Here is an 18942-nt window from a genome sequence, read left to right as displayed (position 1 = left end):
TCATGAAGCATAGACCAATCGCATGCTTTCAGACCCTTTATAAACGGTATGAGAGCGACATTCAAGCGCGCTTCCAATTTGCATGCGTTGCGGCGTCTGACAACTGATCTCCGCTTTGCGCACTGACACGTTTGGGCTTGCTAATCGTCGTATCTTACCGAGGAGTACCAGTTCCTACGCCATGCGTCGTTATACGGTCGTGGTTTTCTTGACAATCTTGGTTCGTGCCAGCTGCTTCTTTGACTGGTTCGCAAGCAATGCGCCTGTGGCACCAACCGCCCCGGTCGCGGATCCGAAGGACTTTACAAAGGATGGGACAGTCGCCGTGGTGCCGTTTGAAATGAAAACGGCTGACGAAGATTTCCTCCAGGAAGGAAAAAAGTACGGCCTTCAAATGTCTACACTGGACGTGTGCCACCACAAGGTGAGTCGCATTTGCAAATTGTCCCTAGGCTCCTATGCGTGCCTTTGTAGTTAGTGTTAAAGCAGTATTGTGATGCACTACTGTCATGCTCTGCATCCGTATGCACGTGTTCCTTTTCTTTTTGGCATTACGTGCTTGTGAATGTCGCGTCTTTAGCGAATCGTTTGATGTGTGAGGGGCTATGGCTAGCTTATTTGTGTTCATTTTGTAGAAGCAGCACCGGAAAGTATTCCGTCTAGAGGCTTCTGGGATAGTTGCGTTACTTTTTCGTCGCTTACCCAAGCATGCATTTTCAACATATCCAGGCAAAAATGACCCGATTAGAACGGTACGAAATTCCTCTCGTTGTGGGCGGCACTGAGACTTCGCGTGGAACTTCGGTGGAAGTAGTTTGCGGTAGTCGTGTCAACGTTGCCCTTACTGGGTACCGGAACCTGCACATTTAGCGCTTCATCGATTATGATACCGGACACAGTTTTCTTAATCGAACATAATTTATGTGCCGCGTATGGCCTGATTGATTGATTGATTTGTGGGGTTTAACGTCCCAAAACCACCACCATTTGATTATGAGAGACGCCGTAGTGGAGGGCTCCGGAAATTTAGACCACCTGGGGTTCTTTAACGTGCACCCAAATCTGAGCACACGGGCCTACAACATTTCCGCCTCCATCGGAAATGCAGCCGCCGCAGCCGGGATTTGAACCGCGTATGGCCTGACTGGACAATTAACATGTTGGGTCATGTACACGGGTTCCTCACAACGTTCGTGGTCATAAACGGAGATAAGATAACATAGTTTATCCAGTGGCCGTGCCATAGGCATGGACGCGCCGTTCTTACTTTTCAGAAATGTGTGATTTTCACGGGCTCGCGTTCCTCTTGTGAAACCTCTATTGTGGAAGTTCGTACCCAGAACTGCCATAGCGTCTGACCAGCGTTGCTTCCGCGTTACGTGCATGGTCTTGTAGCTCATTCGTCTTGTCGTCCATCTAGTGTCTGTCTGCTTAATTATATATGGCATTAAACGAAAACTGTTTAGCATACTATAGTTTACATATTTTATGTCTAAGTAGGAATATTAAGCACAAGAAACTAATATGTCAGCACTGACAACGTACTCATATTTGCATTTGGCAAGATAGGCACTGATTTGTAGAAAAATTTATGTGTTTAGAATCTTTTAACTTTGTTTTGCAGGTTCTACTCGGTTTGACGTCATCCTGCTCGAAGCTCAATGAAGAAGACCTTGGAAAGCTCAGTGTGAGACTACTAAATTGTCAGTCAGCTGTTGAAGGACGGCCTACGTTTCCTTGCACAGATGAAATGGTAAGAATCCATCCTGCGGTACATTTGGATTTTTAGATGGAAAGCTGCGAGATGGTATGTGTGTGTGGGCTTGTGTGAATGATTGCATGCTTGTGTGAAACTGAGAAAGACAAAAGAAGTGGCTGTCTACAGTTTTTGCCTCTTGAAACCTGCAATGACACCCCTAAGTTGCTGCAACTTTTAGTGAATTGATTTTTTTCTTTTTTTTTACGTTTTCAGACATTGTCTGAGAAACAGTTTCATGCATAGGCGTGCGCAGTCAGGGGGGCGGGGGACAAAATTCATAGCTGTGCTGCTCTTCCCCTCCCCATTAATTGAACTTAAAGGGTAGATTTTGTGCCTGCCTAAAAGGTGGGTGTACCCACCACTTAGGTCCCCCTACCCGTCTCATGCACATGCCTATGGTTTCATAGTTTGGTTTCAAGATGTGTAGTATCTTTTTATGGGCCAGTTGAAAAGTTACAAAATGGCTGATGGATTTTGCTGATTCCTTACTATATTCTAGTGGATCGGTCTTTTTATACCTTGTTCTCTTTGCAAACAAGTTTGTCAGAAGATTAGCACTTTTTTTTCTTGATTGTGAACTGATATAATTCTTTATGGTTGTGTCAGGGCAATTGTAGTCCGAGTGCTATCAAGCCACATAAACATAATTAAAAAAATGCATAGTACCCTATGCTCATTTGCTGCCTTTTTGCTTGGTAGTGTGTACTTTTTACTTTCCCCTTTTACTTCCTTTGGTAAAAGTTGCATGAAGTTGTACACTTTTTATTTTTAGCCCTTTTTCTTTTTTCATTCTGCCAATTTTTTTCGGCTTTCAATAAAGTTGAGGAAGTGGGGGAGAGAGCACATGCTTAACTCTGTGCTATATGTAGAAAAGGCATAGACTGTGGTGTGATGAAACTTTGCCTCATCTGATGCGAAACTCTACACATGCCTATGCAGAGGTGAAATTTTCAGCGTTTGAAAATTTAGAGGCAGAGTTGCGGAAAGTGGGCAGCATTTACGTAGTAATTTTTTGTTGGTTCAGCTCCGGACGCCAGTGCCACATTTTGAGTTTTTGATTCCCTGGTATATTTCTTCATAACAGTAAATAACACAGTCGCATCATTCCTTTCTTGATGTATAAATTTGACCACAGCCAAGCATTAGGTTTTTTTTCTTTTTTTCCAGACTTTACGGCAATGCACTCAAGGAATGGACCAACACACATGGAACACCTACCACCTGATCAGCAACCGAGCCAGAGCTGTGTGCTACAGCACCCGGCAGCAGCAGTTTTATGCCAAGACTGAAATGACAGTTAACAAGTTGGTTTGGACCACCGATCAGCAGGTGTGGATCGTTCAGTTTCATTAGACTGAAGCTCCCGTTTTGACAACTTGGGCAGCAAGCAGAAACGTTTGTGAAGAATCTTGCACATGGCTAGTGCAAATCTGGGACACACCTGTGTAGTGCCAAATGACTTGTATAGCTTTACAGAAAATACCCACACTACCCTCTTGCAACTTTAATATAATGATCTTACATTGTCATTACAGCAAGGCGTATCATTGCAAATGACATTGTTGCAAGTAGTCAGCCATGCTTCCAAATTTACTCCCTAAGTAAATTACAGTGATATATACCGCTACCTTGGGCTTTCATCTTCCGTTTGTAAGATTGAACATGCTAGGATGTGTTTGTTGTTGCTTGTTTGCAAACGCAGCTGGCACACTGGTAATATAGGTCCATCTTGCCACTTCAGATAACATTAAGATCTATGGCATCCTAGTGCATATTGCATGGCACTTCAAATCTATCACCTTAGCACATTCCTTGTCTTGATCAGACATTCGTGTGCATGAAATGTGAACAGGCTTTCCACTATACAGTGCCAACACAATTTTTATATTTATCTTTACCTGTGGTGTGGAACATCTTTAGTATTTGATTTATGGAAATACTATTTTCCCATTATATTCAGATTAATTGGGGGCAACCTGCGGTAGTGGTCTAGTGCTTACAGCACTCGACTGCTGACCCCACGATCACGTGTTTGAATCTTGGTGAACGTCTTTGCATTCGGATGTAAGGGAAATGCTAGATGCCCATGTTCTTAGGTTTAGATGTGCATTCAAGAACCCTGGGTGGTAACAATCTCCGGAGCCCTCGACTACGGCATTCCTCGTCATATTACGGTTTTTCACTGTAAAGCTCCGACAATTATGTGATAATTGCGGCAATTTCGCTCTTCCGTAGTATTTAGTTGTAGTGACAAAAAGGCATAGAATCATCATTTTGTTCTTCCTTCTTCAAAAGGTGAAGGCAATGTCTCAGCTGGAGCAAGAGCAGCAGAAAGTGAGTGAATTGACGAGTCAGACACTGGAGACCATGTCCTCTGGCCAGAAAGCCCTGATGCAGCAGCAGGAGAAGCTGAAGAGCTCCCAGCAGAGTGTGCAGAACTTTGTGGCCGCAAACCTGAAGGAGCTGATGCTTGAGAAAGCTCTCATCGCTGCCGGACAGAGGGAGCTCGCTCAGATGACAAACGTTATTCGCAAGAAGCTTGGTGAGTTAGTTGTGCGTGAAGCTGTAGTACCTTGCCTTAAATGTTGTATTACACCCTACAGATTTTTTTTCAATTGTCCAGTCAATAATTATCTTGTGACTGAGCACTGCGTCTTTTCATGGGAACTGTTCTTAAAGCTACAAGCATAAGTTCTTTTTATAAAACGTTTACAAGTCTGAAAAGCTTGAAAGTTTAGTACTGGTAACATTCATGTTGCCAATCACTCTAATTAAAAATTGCAGCAAGTGCTGCCATTTTGTGAAATTGCAGAGAATCTTTGTGCACTCCCAAATTGGGTAGCATGACTGAACCTCATATGGAGGCAGTCGATAGGGATTTATACTGGATGTGCTATTGGAAGTGCTATCACGCACATCTGTCTGCATTTGTAAAAGATGTGGTCACTATTGCTACATGCATGTATATTGATAGTCTAGGGGGCGACGCGCGTGTGTGCCTGACGAGGAAGACGAAGGGTTGTCTGCGCTCGATCGCTGGTGAGCCGGTCATGCCATTACCGCTGGTTTTTAGTACATCTAATTCCCAGCCTCGTCGATACGGTGCCTCTTCTTTTCCATAACAATGTGAAGCAAGTTTTTTTGTTTGTTTTCGATTAAGAAACTTATGTCGCTTCAGTTCATAGAAAAAGACTCTTTTCAGATTTCATATCTTGTTATGTATGATCAACCTTAACTTGCATCATGTTAATATTTCAACTACTACACGTAGATCAGATGCTGCAAATTTTATTTTGTTCTTAACTGCGATAGAATGCCACTTGTAATGTTTTTCAATTTTATGATGTTGGAAAGCAGGCCGATTCAGATATGTCTCATTTCTTAGGCTTGATGTTCGTTTTTAAACAGACGCTGCTAGCACCATGATGCTGTCCAACGAGCAACAGCGGCAGGTGAACCATCGAGAGCTTCTAAAAGACCTGAAGGCTGTCCAAGACTATGCCAAGTTCTTGCAAGAAAGGCTAGGTACGTTACTTTTCAAATTTGGTATCACTTCCTCTAGTATATTTCGCCACGCTGGACTAATTTGCATCGACTGAAGTTTTTGTCTGGTGTTACTTGCTGTCGTAGTACAAACATCCCATGAAACAGATATCGATGAGCATTGCTGTCACTGGAACGTGTGCCGATGGAAGGCATACTTCTTCATTTTCATATTAGTAAGATGAGTTTGCAAATACAGCTTTGCACATTTGAGTGCAACTACATTCTTGGCTGTGGCAATCGTACGGGATACGAAAAGTACTTGCGCTATGCAAACTATTCTGCTGTCGGGCATTCTCGCGCCTACCGTTCTGGTGCCTCTTAACCACTGTTCTGCTCTGAGCTGTTTCAAAACTTTGAAATCTTTTTGTTCTTTTGAAAGGAGCACTTGATGAGGAGCGTCATATTTACCTCATACTTGCAGTGCTGATCTGTTGTTACTTATATTTGTGCAGCTGGCTTTCTTGATTTCTTAAAGGCTGCTCATTCGAAGCAGCTTGTATCCTTGTCTTAAGCTTGTCTTCCGTTTTGCCTATGCAGCAATAGGAGACACGTTTGTTTTATTCATGCTGTCAACTTCTGCTATGAATGTACCAACTTCTGCTATTCATGGTAGCTTTCATTTTAAACTTTATAACCCTTCATTTTTGTAATTTAATAAATGTACCACTTCCTTCTGCATGAATCTGTTTCTCAGAAAAAGATGTGTGATGTTTATTTTAAATAATCAGCTCAATGTTGAATGTTAAGCGCTGTTTGCACCAGCCATAAGGCACATAAGGTGTTTGTGCAAGAGAGCGTGGTTTTGATTTCGGGCCACTGCAGTCTCATTTCGACAGAGACAATAGGCAACAAACACCCGTACACCACAGTGGTGACGATGCACAGCGGCTGGCCCAAGAGTCGCAACAGGTGCGCTCTCTGCGACAGCAGTAGCATTTTCACGAATGTGAAATGCTAGCGGCTTGTGAACTACGTAATGTTAGTGGACATTAAAGAGCACCAGGTGGTCAGTTTCCAGATCCCTCTACTACAGCATGCCTCTGGTTCATATCGTGCCTTCAGCATGTAAAACCCTACATATTATTTCAAGAACAACAATGTGCTTAGATTGTGGGGCACTTTTAAGGAACTCTAGGCAATTAAAATCCTTCTGAATATTCTATTCCTTTACGGAACGCCTCGTATTCATATTTTGGTTTCGGCACATGAAACCTTGGAAGTCGTTGCCATTACTGCTAATATCAATATTATTATTACTCCCTTCGTGCTGGTGCATTACACTGCTATTGCTCTAGTACTTTACCACCAGTGTTGCCAAGGCGTATACTTGGTACTTTTCAGAGCAAACAACTCTAGAGGTTCTTGGTCGCCAGGAAACTGCTGCTGTGCGTTTTGAGGAGACTCTGAACAACCTTCGCAAGATAAATTCCAGCATCAGTTACGTACAGGAAGTGATCGACACAATGCGAAAAGACATGGACAGCAAGTTTGGTTGGCTGGTACAGCTACTGCACAGCACAGGTTGGCACTTGTTTTTTTTTTTCTTGTTGTTTTGTGTTCTTTACTCTTGGCTGAGCTTGTGGATATTTCAGCACTTCAAGTTATTGAACACATATTACACTGTTCGAAACGAACGATTAACCTTAGTTCACTGCATGTAACCTGCCCGGAAAGGTTTTTTTTTCCAAACTGCAGTTGCTATGCCACAAAATCTGCATTGCCATGAAATCTGCATTGCCACGAAATCAAACTTCAAGGCAAACAACCGAGTAGTAACATTCGAACTTTTGAATATGCATTTCAGAAGTGTGAAGAAACGAGGACAGCAATGCAAGACTACCTGTAGCTGTCCGCGCCTATTTACAATGCTTCTAGTTATGTTCGAGTTAAGCTCGCTTGCCCAAGTCAAGACAATTGAGACTTTGCTTACAAGATTGCTTATTTACTTCTCTCCAGGTGGCCAACTCGGTGCAATCTACTGCTGCGTACTGCACTGTTGTTACCTCCTGGTAGCCATGTTCCTCGCAGCTTTCCTCCAGTTCCCAATGCCATCACGTTTGTTTCTGCTCTTCATTGTGCCCACCAACGCAATTGCCAGCATTCAGGAGAGTTTCAGCCTCGACTTTGGGCCTCTGACCATCTTGTTGGCCATCTTTCTTGTAGGTGCGTGCATTCTATTATGCTCTACTTATCTGTGTGTACACTAAGAGCTTTGAGACCAGTGTGTCTACTAACATGTCAAATTAAGTCGGTCTTGTTCGAGCTGGCTACGTATGTCTGTTCATGCTCATTATTCTCGTGCTACTGCTCGGCACATTACTCTGGTGCTCACGAGATCAAATTACTGGCTGCAGTTTGTCGCATACAGGTTGAGTGGAATGAAAGATTGTGCACTTTGCTTTGCGGGGAATGCTTCAAAACAATCTACTTAAATGGAGTCCTTCGCTAAGGTGTGCCTTACGTTCATTCCAGTTTTATTATATTAAACGCTGCAATAAATTCTACTGGGGTTAAGCCAGTGACTGGGCTCAGTAACACCAGTTTTGCGCGATGAAGCCTCAATAAAACAAATAGGTACATTGAATTACGAGTTATAAATGACAATAGTTTTGCCATCACAATTGTTGCGTACATTTCTTGGCTCACGCAGTGCTTCATGTCGTACTTTACGGATTGGTCTAGTCGTCATCCGTTTTATCAATCACTCAATACACATTAGTGAAAAGGTTTGAAAATACTTGTGTTGTGAGTGTATTTTGTGTTCAATTGCTTCAATTACTCCACTTAGTATTCTTAATTGTATGTCACTATTGTTCATAATGGCGGAAGAGTCGCAATGGCTATAATTTGAAAAAAAGACAACTGCGTGCTATTTAGGGATGCGCAGTGCTGACACACTGCACGAAACTTGGTACCAGTTAAATGTTTTAACAGGAGTTTCATTTAGTGAAAGATAAACAAGGGCCAGAATTCAAGTGAAAAACTTGTCATATTAGAGGCATTTGTCCTACTTAAAGGGGTGGTGCCATGACATTTTGAGGCTAAAGCAATCCCCTTGTGGGTTTTCTCTGTATGCGAGGACACTCCACACAAAGGATCTGACCCAACAAATGTTTTGAATACATTTTAATTCGCCTCCAAAGGGTACCTAAATGCTCATTCTTCCAAGCTAAGCCCATCGCAAGCGCGTCAAGAACTGTCCTAGCTCTGTGAAAAAGGCAACGAAAGTTGTAGTGTAGGCGAGCGAAGGTTTTCCCTTCAAGGGAACGGAGGTTTATCGCAGTGCATCCCCTCCCTATTATGTCAATGTGTCGGTATGTGTTTGCACACCTACTTTCATAGGTGACTGTGGAAGTGACTACCCCCTAACCCCTTCCCGTGCACACGCCTATTGTAGTGACTTGAGCGACGTATAGACCTTGCAAAGCATTGTGGCTGCTACGCATTTACTTTTTGGTATTGTGCGGCATGCATGTGCGAGAAAGCCAGTGAGAGCAGTTGATAATCAGCACGACGTATGTCACAGCTTTGTGTGGTTACGTGGCCAAGCTACACTGTTGTGTCACAGCCCAATTCGGTGCCTAGGAACCGAAACGAAAAATTATCTCTATAAAAAAAAGGCTATATTAATTTATTTAGTGAGAATAAATGAATCTTGATGTGTGTATCATTATTCCGGAAACTTTAAGGAACGCTTGCAGCAAAGAGCCTGCAAGCCACAAATGTGGTGGTGTGGTGTTGGCGTTACGTTTCCAGTTTCGGAACTGGGTCTCTGGCTCCACAGAGGGCGTTTACAAATGTATATAATATTGGCCATGCTTGTGTGCAGAGAGAGCTTTCCTCCCGGGTCTCGGTCTGTCGCTTCCTTTTTGGCTTGCGCTTCGGGCGCCGGGCCTCGTGTTCTCCGTGCGTCACGTTTGATGCGCGATACAATAGGTGGCACCACCTCTTTAAGCAGCAATTTCATTTTGAGAGTACATATTGTTTGCTGAGAGTGTATTGTAATTTATCTTCTGCCTAGGGGACCTGGCGTGCCATGCCATTCGAGGATTGTTTCAGCGCCGCTCATCTCGGCATCTTGCTCTTGATGCACGACCTTACAAAGATTGCTCGAGGGCTGCGAATGGCTTCACCTTTTCCAGGCAAGCAACTCTGCATTCACAATCAATTTCTCAACTTTGAGTCACCTTATCAGTATATGTATATCGAAATTGTGTTACCAGAGCACAGCAAATCTTGGGTTTCCTTCAAATCAGTTTGTTCAAAAAGCAAGGGAAAAGAGACCTTTGAAAACAGAGAGGCTTTCATTACTCTTAACTGCGTGATGTCAAAATGCATGACATGAGGTGGTGTAAGGTTTATAAAGAAAATGTGGACCAAATGCAAGATCGTGATCATCGCAAATCCACTGCAGATATACAAAGCTTTTAGTGGCTGCGGTAGTTCCTTTTCACATTTCATTCATCTGCTGCTGCTCATTGCATTGCTCCAGTGGCTCTCAAGAGTATTTGAGTGATGTTCAAAATGTACCGTAGAATGGAGACGTTGCTTTCTGAGTACAGAATGTGGTTCTTTACGTGGTGAATTTTTTTTTTTTTGTGCATTCGTTTTTAAGTCTGTGTTTGTTGCAAGTAAGTTGTGCGAATATAGTAGTGGAGGTCGCATCGGCACACAATGTCATGTGTTGAACTTATATTTATGCTGCTAATTAACGGGGCTGGCAGAGTTGACATGGAGTAGCCATTTATTGGAAGCTGCGATCCTTGGAGCTCTTTGAATCTAGTACAAAACTGACAGCTACAAGCTGAACGTATTTTCACAAGCTGTGGCTTAGAACTTTTGACCGTAAAATTTCTTTAGCTTTTTGAACTTTTTTTTCCTAAGTCCTTTATTTACAGGATTAATTTACATATTTTTTGACCTGGCATGTTCTCTTTTTTCTTTTCGTTGCCTTTAGTACTGAAGCAGTATACACAGAGGATGATCGAAGGTACGAATGTCGTGCTTCAGGTACAGCAACACCATCGGACAACCTATTGAGAAGAAGTAAGTTGCTTCAGCATAGCTGATGCCACTGCATTGATAAGTTTAACATCGTTTTCCATTCTGTATATTGCAGTCAAGGAATAGTTTTTTTTTATTAGTAGAACCAGTCCCTCGGATTGAAGTCCTTTCATTAGCATGGAAGTTGTCTTAAAATAAATGACCAGCTTGTTCACAGTTTGCTCAAAAGTTTGAAGTAATGATTGGCACCGTTTATGACATTCTACCTAAATAAAATAAGCTGAAAAAGTGTCTTGCGGTGAGTTTTGCTTCAAATATTTATTGTAACCTTTTCAAAACAAATCTTAAAAAAAAATGTTAAGTAGTATTTTATTACCTTTTACAAGTGTCAAATTTCTGTATGCAGCAATATAATTAAGACTGAAGAATGTGTAGTTGATGAATCTTGGATGGACCTGATGTTCTCCACATTGTATTGTTCGGGTGTTTCGAAATACGAATTTCCACAGATTTTCATAAAAATGCCCATTTTGAAAGAGGTGGGGTGAGGGTAACTGCAGTTTCTTACAAAGCAAAGACTCGGCTTAGAAAGTGTCAACTTACCTTCACACATTAAAGCAAGAATGCAACTCGACGCCTCGTGCATATGTACAAAAAAAAAGATGAGAAAGCACAGTTTGCCCTATTTCATTTAAAAACAGTACAAGCAGCACGAGCATCGAGGAAGACGCATCGATACTGGCACTGACTTGCAACTACTAATCCTAACCAACTCAACAAATAGTCTGTTCTATTGAAGTGTTAATGCTTTCTTTCAGTATTCAGTTCTGGAAGAATGTTTTGTGTATAGCCAGTTCCACTAGGATCACTGAAGACTGCTACTTATGGCAGCTTCTTTATCACCACTCCTTCATTGTGCCCACACATTTAAGGGAGACTAAAGGCAAATATGAAGTCGATGTTGATTGACCAAATAGCATTCCAGGAAACTCGTAGTACTGTTTTTTTTTTTTTTTTTTTGCCAAGGAAGTGCTGCTTCTTTAGTCACGTTTTAGTTGTCCGCATCGCATTAGCGCACTTCACATTACTCGCCTAAAAGTGTACACATTCACGTCATTGTTGCTCGGCACAACATAGCCCGGCTTTACTGCGTGGCCGCCGACAATAGTAGCAGCAGAGTGAAAGTATAGGGATTCACAGCGGCAACAACAGCCATTGAACAATTTTGTGGCATGGCCTTCGAGATGGCAGATGTGCTTCGTTCAATTAGGCCCCGCTAGAAGCCGCGACCTGTCCAGTTTAACCAGGCGAAAGTTGAATTTCTGAACCACTCGCGCCCTTTCCCATAGTAACATCTGGCGGTTATTTTTTCCCACGAGTCAAGCAGAAATGAACAAGCGGAAACGCATTGCATCTCTTGATGCATGGAATGTTCTTTATTCAATGCAGCTAGTTAAATTACTAGTGATTAATTGTAGGCTGTAATTCTGATGTCATCGGGATGATTTTGCAAGTGTCCTACTGCGGCGCGTGTATTCTTGTGCATTTACTTTAATTTCTCAGTAAGTAGGGCACAGCTGTTTATAATATTGTCATTTTTGATGTTGTCATGCATTGAGCTTTCACTCTGACATAAATTGTTATTTGTTTTTAGTGTCCCTTTAAGATGGTTTTTGCCACTTTTAACCTGTCGCTGTAATCCAGAAAAGCAAATGTGTAGAAATGTTCCAGTAAGACCCAATGCATCTTTCGCTAATTGAGTGAGAGAGCACCTTTCACAGTCCAGAGGAGAAATCTTGGCTACCAAAAACGTAACAGCAAACAAGGAAAAGGTGTTATGGTTGTCAATTACATTACAACATCTCACTGAAACTTCTGAAATAGTCTTTACAGGCACACGTGTAAACTACTGTCTTAACTATTTTCATTTCATTTTACAGCCATTTGAGAATTTCTCTAGCATTCTTTCATGTATGTTGGCTCGGTGGAATAAGTATCGATGCTGCAGCAGCATCTGAATGATCAGGCATTGTTCAACAATAATTTTTTATCATGTTTTTGTCCCTCTTCTATTACCTAGGGGTCCTCTATAATCTGTCAACTCTCCAACAGGGTCGTTGAAGCATGGCAGTGGAATGTCGGCTGCAGGGTCACGGAGCAGCACACCACTACTGGAAGAAAGACGCGCGACGCCTCCTGCCAGCGATGCCGAGAATGACAGCGATGCTGATGTGTCGGGCTGGCTGTTGAGAAATGCAGAAGCCTGTGCCGTGCCAGACGTCGTGCCTGCCACCTCAACTCCTGTTGCCAGCCCCGAAAGGCCGTTGTTTCAGACATCAAGGAATGTAAGCTTTTAATATGTTCATCACTTGACTCAATGTAATCGGTCAGCTGCGGCAGTGTTTATCAAAAAAAGTGTCGACGCGGACTTTCAGTGTAGTACATGTGTATTCATGCCTTTTAGGAAGTAAGATGAGCTGTGTCTGATCTGGCAAGGAGGTACTGAAGAGTAAAAAGCGGACTTCTAGAGGTGAAACTCATTAAGGCGTGGGTCTGTCCATCACTTGTATGTATGTAGTAGTACAAAGCCACCGGTCGCACATACCCACTCTAGAGCGGGTATGTGCCGCAGGGGATGCGAGTTGAGAGGTAAAGGTATTTGGAGTGTTCACTTGATGAACGCACGAATGGACGGACTGACAGACTAGAAGATGGATGGATGGATGGATGGATTGATGGAGATAAGAACGTACAGACAGAGAAACTAGCAGACAGACGTACGAACGGATGCACGAACAGACAGACAGGTGGATGGACTCGCGAATGGGCACATAGACAGACGGGCGATGGATGGGTGTACAGATGGTCGCGCAGACGGACGGAAGCAAGAACCAACGGCCGGACGGAAGCACCGGTGCGCTGACGGACGCTTCGCGCCACTGATCATCATTCACTCCATGGATATGCTGTGATTTTTTATTTTGTTGCTATAATGGTCTTTCAAATTGCATTTAGTATGGCATAATTTCACTTTCAAACTTGTGCAGAAAAAAAGACAAAATGAATTGAGAGTTCCGAGTCTGACTGCGAGCGATTCTGAATTGGCTTTGGTCAATAGAAGTAAGCTCGTATTTGTGCAGCGAGCCTATCTTCATTGCAGTTGTAAAAAATTTTTCTTGATACTAGATTATTTTCACTGAGCATATCTTACGCTTAGCCTGCGTAGATGTAGCGTCCTGAGAGAGGCGTGGAACTGCATAGATTTCGCGTTTATGACGAGCGCGTTTTGCTGCGACACGGTCAGCTTTATCTGCAAAACCACGGCGAAACAGAGTGGATGCACCTCCATCCTCTGTTCAGTTTATTATATAAACATAGGGAAATATACATTTTACGTTTTGCTGCTCGCACAATAATTCTGCACATGTGCACTACAGTCCTTTTAATGCATTTGTGTGTAAATCACTCGTGTACACAGGTCTGACTGGAGCAGATTGTAAACAATCTGCTAAAAGTGCCTAATAGCAAGCTTTGCCTCTTAAAAATTTCTTCATATGACTAGGTAGTAAGGTACACGGCAATTTTAGCAGCTTAGCCCTGTTGAATGTAAGCTATAGTTTTTTAAACTGAGGTTTAGTTTTTAATCTGAGCCATAGAATTGGGTGTCATTGGTGTGCAATGGAGTACCTATTTGATTCATCGTAAAAAGCGTGTCCCATCAAAATACGTATCCTTCCCGACCGCAAATTCTTGCATGTTGCTTTATGTAATTGTGAGTATCATTCGTATATGAAACGAAAATTTTGCAACATTGCAAGTTTTTAAAATCGAGCTTTCTTTCTACCAGCCCATTATGTTCACGTGTGAAGAGTAGGAGGCGCCTTGTTCTCATAGGCATAACGAGAGTTCTGCATTCTTTAGGTATCATAGTCTGCAAGTGCCTTTGACAGCCTTTGCCACCACCTTTGGTGCTTGCCACAAATTAAAACGAAAAATAACTCATACACACAAACTTCACAAATAACTTCGTAGTGCAGTGTGCATTTCAGCTTACATATGTAGCTTCAACTATGCATGCAGAAACAATCACTTTCCAGCACTGGTATCTATTATGGTTGTACTCGGTAAATGCTCTTGGGGCTCTTTTCCACTGTTTCAACAGACAGCTTCTATGTGCTGCTTACATAAGTGGCTAGACCAAATTTGCAGCCACTATACGATGGAGTACCTTTTTATCATTGCTGTTGCAATGTGGCACATCAGACATCATGTGAACCGTCGTTGCGCATTTCTTTGCATAGCTATCTGTAGTAATTGACAAAATCGTTAGTTAAACTGGGGTCACACTGTAATTAACAAGAGCACTGACTTTACTTAGTCAGTGCTTCCACCTTTTCTTGCCACTCCTACATAAAAGTGGTGAAACACAAATCTATTTTGCAAATGTGCGCACCCGTAAATAAAAGGATCGGCGAACACCACATCGAAGTCCCAGTTACCACTATCTGAACCATCCTTGAGCATTATTGATTCTGCGAGTGTACTGTAGATTTTTTTTTTTCACCATCTTTTTGTAGTATCGTGTGGCAGACGCGCCGCACGAAGAACACAGGGCACGGCACTAAAGCGCCGCCCGACAAGAAGTACGCAGCAGCTGGTAACCAAGCAGGAACTGTTTTATTATATACAATGCCCCGCAAATATACACAGGATAGCGCCCCCTAAAGGCGAAAATACTTTACATGAAATCGGAACTAGCTCTTCGTGAAACCGAAACACCACACTTTTGATGACTGAGAGTTGAAGGGAAATGGCTTTGGTTGCTTGACTATGGCATAGCAGGAGCAGTTTCTGCTTGGATGAGCCGAGCTCATTTACTGTAGGCTATAGGATCACAATAAACTCTGTACGTTTTGCCCTAAATTATAGTAGATTCTCAATAAACCTCTCATATGATTAGCTTAGTGCTTGAATTTTTTACCTCTGTTCCTCTCTCAGCGTACAGAACTCCCGTTAAATGGAGCATATTTCCCTGGTTCCTTCAGGTCCAGTTTACCGAGTCATACGCATGCATCTTAGAGACGCTGGAATTTCCAACAACTGAGTAATCGGGGCTGTTGCCATAGTATAATGTTATTATTTTGTCAAAGCTATTTGCTCAGTTCTGTTTTTTTTTCTCTTTCCCTGTAGGAGACTGGACACTTGACGAAGCAAAACCTCCTTTCCTGCTTCGGAAGGGGTTCTCGTGCCAGCTTCCGCGATTCGCCAGACCGAAGGTAAGTGGCAGCACATTAAGCACAGAGCATCTTTCTGAGTGGTAAGCTACGTTCACCTCTTTTGGTATTGTGGTACGGCCCCGATAGATTCCGGAAATGAATGCTTATTTCATTTTGATAAAGGTCGTGAAGGGAGACTGTTTTCTATAGTGTGAGGGGGGGGGGGGTTAATATGAGATGTTCTGACATGTACCACAATCCACATTGATCAGGTGTGTCTGCCCTGATGTACTAGTTCCCAAAAGTGAGCACACTCAGCCGATCATAGAAAACTTTGTTAGGCATTCTATTGCTGTATTAAAGTGCAAACCTGGGCTTCCGGCATCAATCCATTCATCTTTGTGAATTGTGCATACCTGTTTACGTGATTCAGCACATCATTCAATAAAAGCCGAGACATTGGAATTGGTAGAGAAGCATAAGCTATTGGTGCAGGAGTCTGCATGTTGAGTGCATTTGCGCCTACAATAGAAGTTACCATGTGTCGGTGGTGTTATAACTCGTCGCAGCAGGGATGGGTATACTTTAGTAACAGTACTTCTTGATAAAATGTACGCGGTTTTGCACTTCATATTAGCATACCTTGCGTCTGTGCACATATTTCATGGGCCACAGCAGGCTACGCAGTAGTGTACGATGTGGAAACTCTACACGTGCGTTACATACTGGTGTTTCCAAGGATGCCCGATCATTGGTGCGCAGTTCTTTGCCATAGATGCATGCAAAGTCTACAAATTAGGCTCTCGTGATAATCGCGCTTTGATGCACCATGTAACTCCCAATGAGGAGGCTTCCTGAAATGGGCACTTCGCAGACTGGGACATCAATGGCGATCCTGCCGACAACAACACAGCAACAATGCCATTGAACAATGCTCATAAAATCTCAGGTGATCTGTGTTTATATTTATCATTTGTCAAATTTCACTTTTATTACTCTTGCTTCCAATCCGTGCAGGATTTTTTGACCAACTATGGCTATCCCCACTGTGAAAGAAAGTTGCTGTGATAGGTCATTCCTTTCTAAAGTTAAATTACTAAGTTTTATCACTTTCTGATTTGCGTATGCTTAGCTAACAAAGACCATCGTTCTTTTCCAGCATTGCTTCGAATACGTCGCTGTTATCCAGTGGGTCTCGGCGCCGCTGCAGCGGAAGGAACAAATCTGGCGCACCATGTAAAGGCACTTGCGTCAAGGGACTGGACTTCTGTTATCACCACTGCTAGTCACGTCCGCACAACATAATGCATGACATTAATGTCGGTCACATCAACTTTTTTTTAGTGTTCAGTGTTTTTAGTGTTTTAGTGTTTTTTTCGTGTCCTTTTGTGGGCTAAGGCATTGGCCACAAAAACTTTCAACGTATGGGAGTGCTAGTCATTTGTTTTTTGTTCACATTTTCATTTACAATAGTACAACAGTCGCAGTTGGTCTTGCCGCTTTGAAAATTGACAAATGTTTTTTACGACAAAGCCTGTGTGAAGTTTGGTGCTTTTTTTAACTTGTGACAATGGTTTCTAACTGTAATTATCTATATATGCTTTTGTTCAGAATAGTTGCTTGCACTCAATCCATTCCACAGAAAAAAGTTTACATTTTCTGATCTTGCTTCTCGACTAACTTTTTTTTGGTCCACTACTAGTGTACTTTTTGGACACATACCACACCATGGTGCATGCAGTGCAAACAGAATGTCGAGTGCACTTCAGTGCAGTGATGCTCTCCCTTCTTCTGCTCCTCGGAGGTGCCACAGTTTCAATAATGCAGGTGGCAGCATTCTTTATGATGTCGCTGTTGTGAGACGTCTAATACAGTTCAGAAATGCAACTTCAAAACATGCTGTTTTTGCGCATCGCTGCTTTGCATTAAAGGTTGAGTCAATTTGATAACCCCACATACCTTTGAACGATGTTTGTGCATTCCCTCAGCTGACGAAAACCTTATTGCTTACACTTTAGGACAGCATCACCTAAAGGCTTTACAAATTCCTTCTGGTTTGTTGGCTGGCATAATTGTGTGATTGTCAATGCGTACGAAAATGCTGCTGCATATACCCTAACAGCTTATGCCATGCGATGCTACAAAGTGTTCAGTTTTATACTTGTAGCTTTGGTCAGACTGCACGTAACTTAGTTTCTATCACCATTCAGCCATGACATTCATCTAGGCACCCTTAGATGTTGTTTTACTTGTGCTTAAAGAGCAGTTATGTCATGAACTTGTTCTTTTCTGTCTTTTTTATATTTCTCTTTTTCATTTTTCACTTTTTACTTGTGACATTCTTACGTAATTTTATCACTGCTTATTTAAAGCTTGCTTTCATTTGCTACAAGTGCTACTTTAGAGGGGCCCTGCAACACTTGTTCAGAAATGGAAAGACGATCGCTTGATAATTGACTGAAAAGATGTTGCTGGACCCCTTTAAGTTTAAGGGCAACCATTTATTGTACGTATTACCGTTACTGTGATCATCTGGTGCAACTGGTCACTTTTGTACCATTGATTTACCTAATAAATAGTTCATTACGTGTTCATTCACTGAAGTGTGCCCCACTTGCCTGTATAGCCATAAAGGAAACACTCGGAGGAAGAGAGCCGAATAAGGAGCCTCATCACTGCCAACACATGTTCTGGCCCACGGGTGTAGCCAGGTTGGGGGTTCAACCCCTCTTTTCGATGTTTTTTATGCATGTATATACACACACATACAATAGATGCACAAACATGCAGAATGTAATTGAACCCCCCCCCCACCTCACCTTTCTCCCGATAAAATTTTTGGCTACGCTCCTGCTTGGGCCCTGCCACTCCAACTGCTGCAGGGTGTAAACTGAAATCCAGTTTGACACAAAGATACCTTTATAAAAGCTTGTGTGTTTTGCCACCAGCATGTTCTTCCCATTGCTAGCGCAAAAAACTCGGTTTCTACCAAAAGTGTGCCATAGGCGAGAGGCAGCACCTGCGAAAATTGGCCGATGGTGGTTTGGTGGGCGCGGTCTTCCCGTTGTTACTGTTCACTGTGTGGCCATGGTGAGAACGAATTTCTAGTGCAAAAGCCAACCCACGCATCGAGCAAGCACATTTACTAAAACAGATATGTCGGTCGTGCCTTTTCCAAAAAGTGGGGAGCCTGCTCTTCAAAAAGATACTAAATGGAAATTAAAAAAAAAGGGGGGGGGGACTACTTGATTGAGGTTCTACTCGGAAGACGCGACAGTGCTAGTCGCGACGTCAGTGCATCTTACCGAATGCAGAGGGCACGGGTTGCTGTCCTACTTGCTTCTCTCCACCTCTTTTACATCCCACTCTTTCATTCCCACAAGCACCGAGATGTGCCCCACTGTTTATGTGCCGGTG

The 18942-nt window shown here is 42.7% G+C and overlaps 1 protein-coding gene across 1 annotated transcript; it reads left to right on the top strand.

Annotated features, from left to right (window-relative positions):
* Nucleotides 1-54: 54 nt before the first annotated feature.
* LOC142790296 (protein brambleberry-like) lies at nucleotides 55-18128 on the top strand. The gene is made up of 12 exons (XM_075885237.1): nucleotides 55-424; nucleotides 1625-1753; nucleotides 2927-3088; nucleotides 4055-4301; nucleotides 5168-5284; nucleotides 6647-6826; nucleotides 7262-7468; nucleotides 9327-9447; nucleotides 10263-10351; nucleotides 12422-12654; nucleotides 15500-15585; nucleotides 16685-18128. Exons 1-12 carry the CDS (start codon nucleotides 182-184, stop codon nucleotides 16809-16811), a joined length of 1941 nt encoding a protein of 646 aa, XP_075741352.1. The 5' UTR covers nucleotides 55-181; the 3' UTR covers nucleotides 16812-18128.
* The last annotated feature ends 814 nt before the right edge of the window (nucleotides 18129-18942 follow it).

This window comes from Rhipicephalus microplus, unplaced genomic scaffold (genome assembly GCF_043290135.1).
Source record: "Rhipicephalus microplus isolate Deutch F79 unplaced genomic scaffold, USDA_Rmic scaffold_94, whole genome shotgun sequence".
NCBI lineage: Eukaryota > Metazoa > Arthropoda > Arachnida > Ixodida > Ixodidae > Rhipicephalus > Rhipicephalus microplus.
This window is presented reverse-complemented; position numbering and strand designations above follow the sequence as displayed.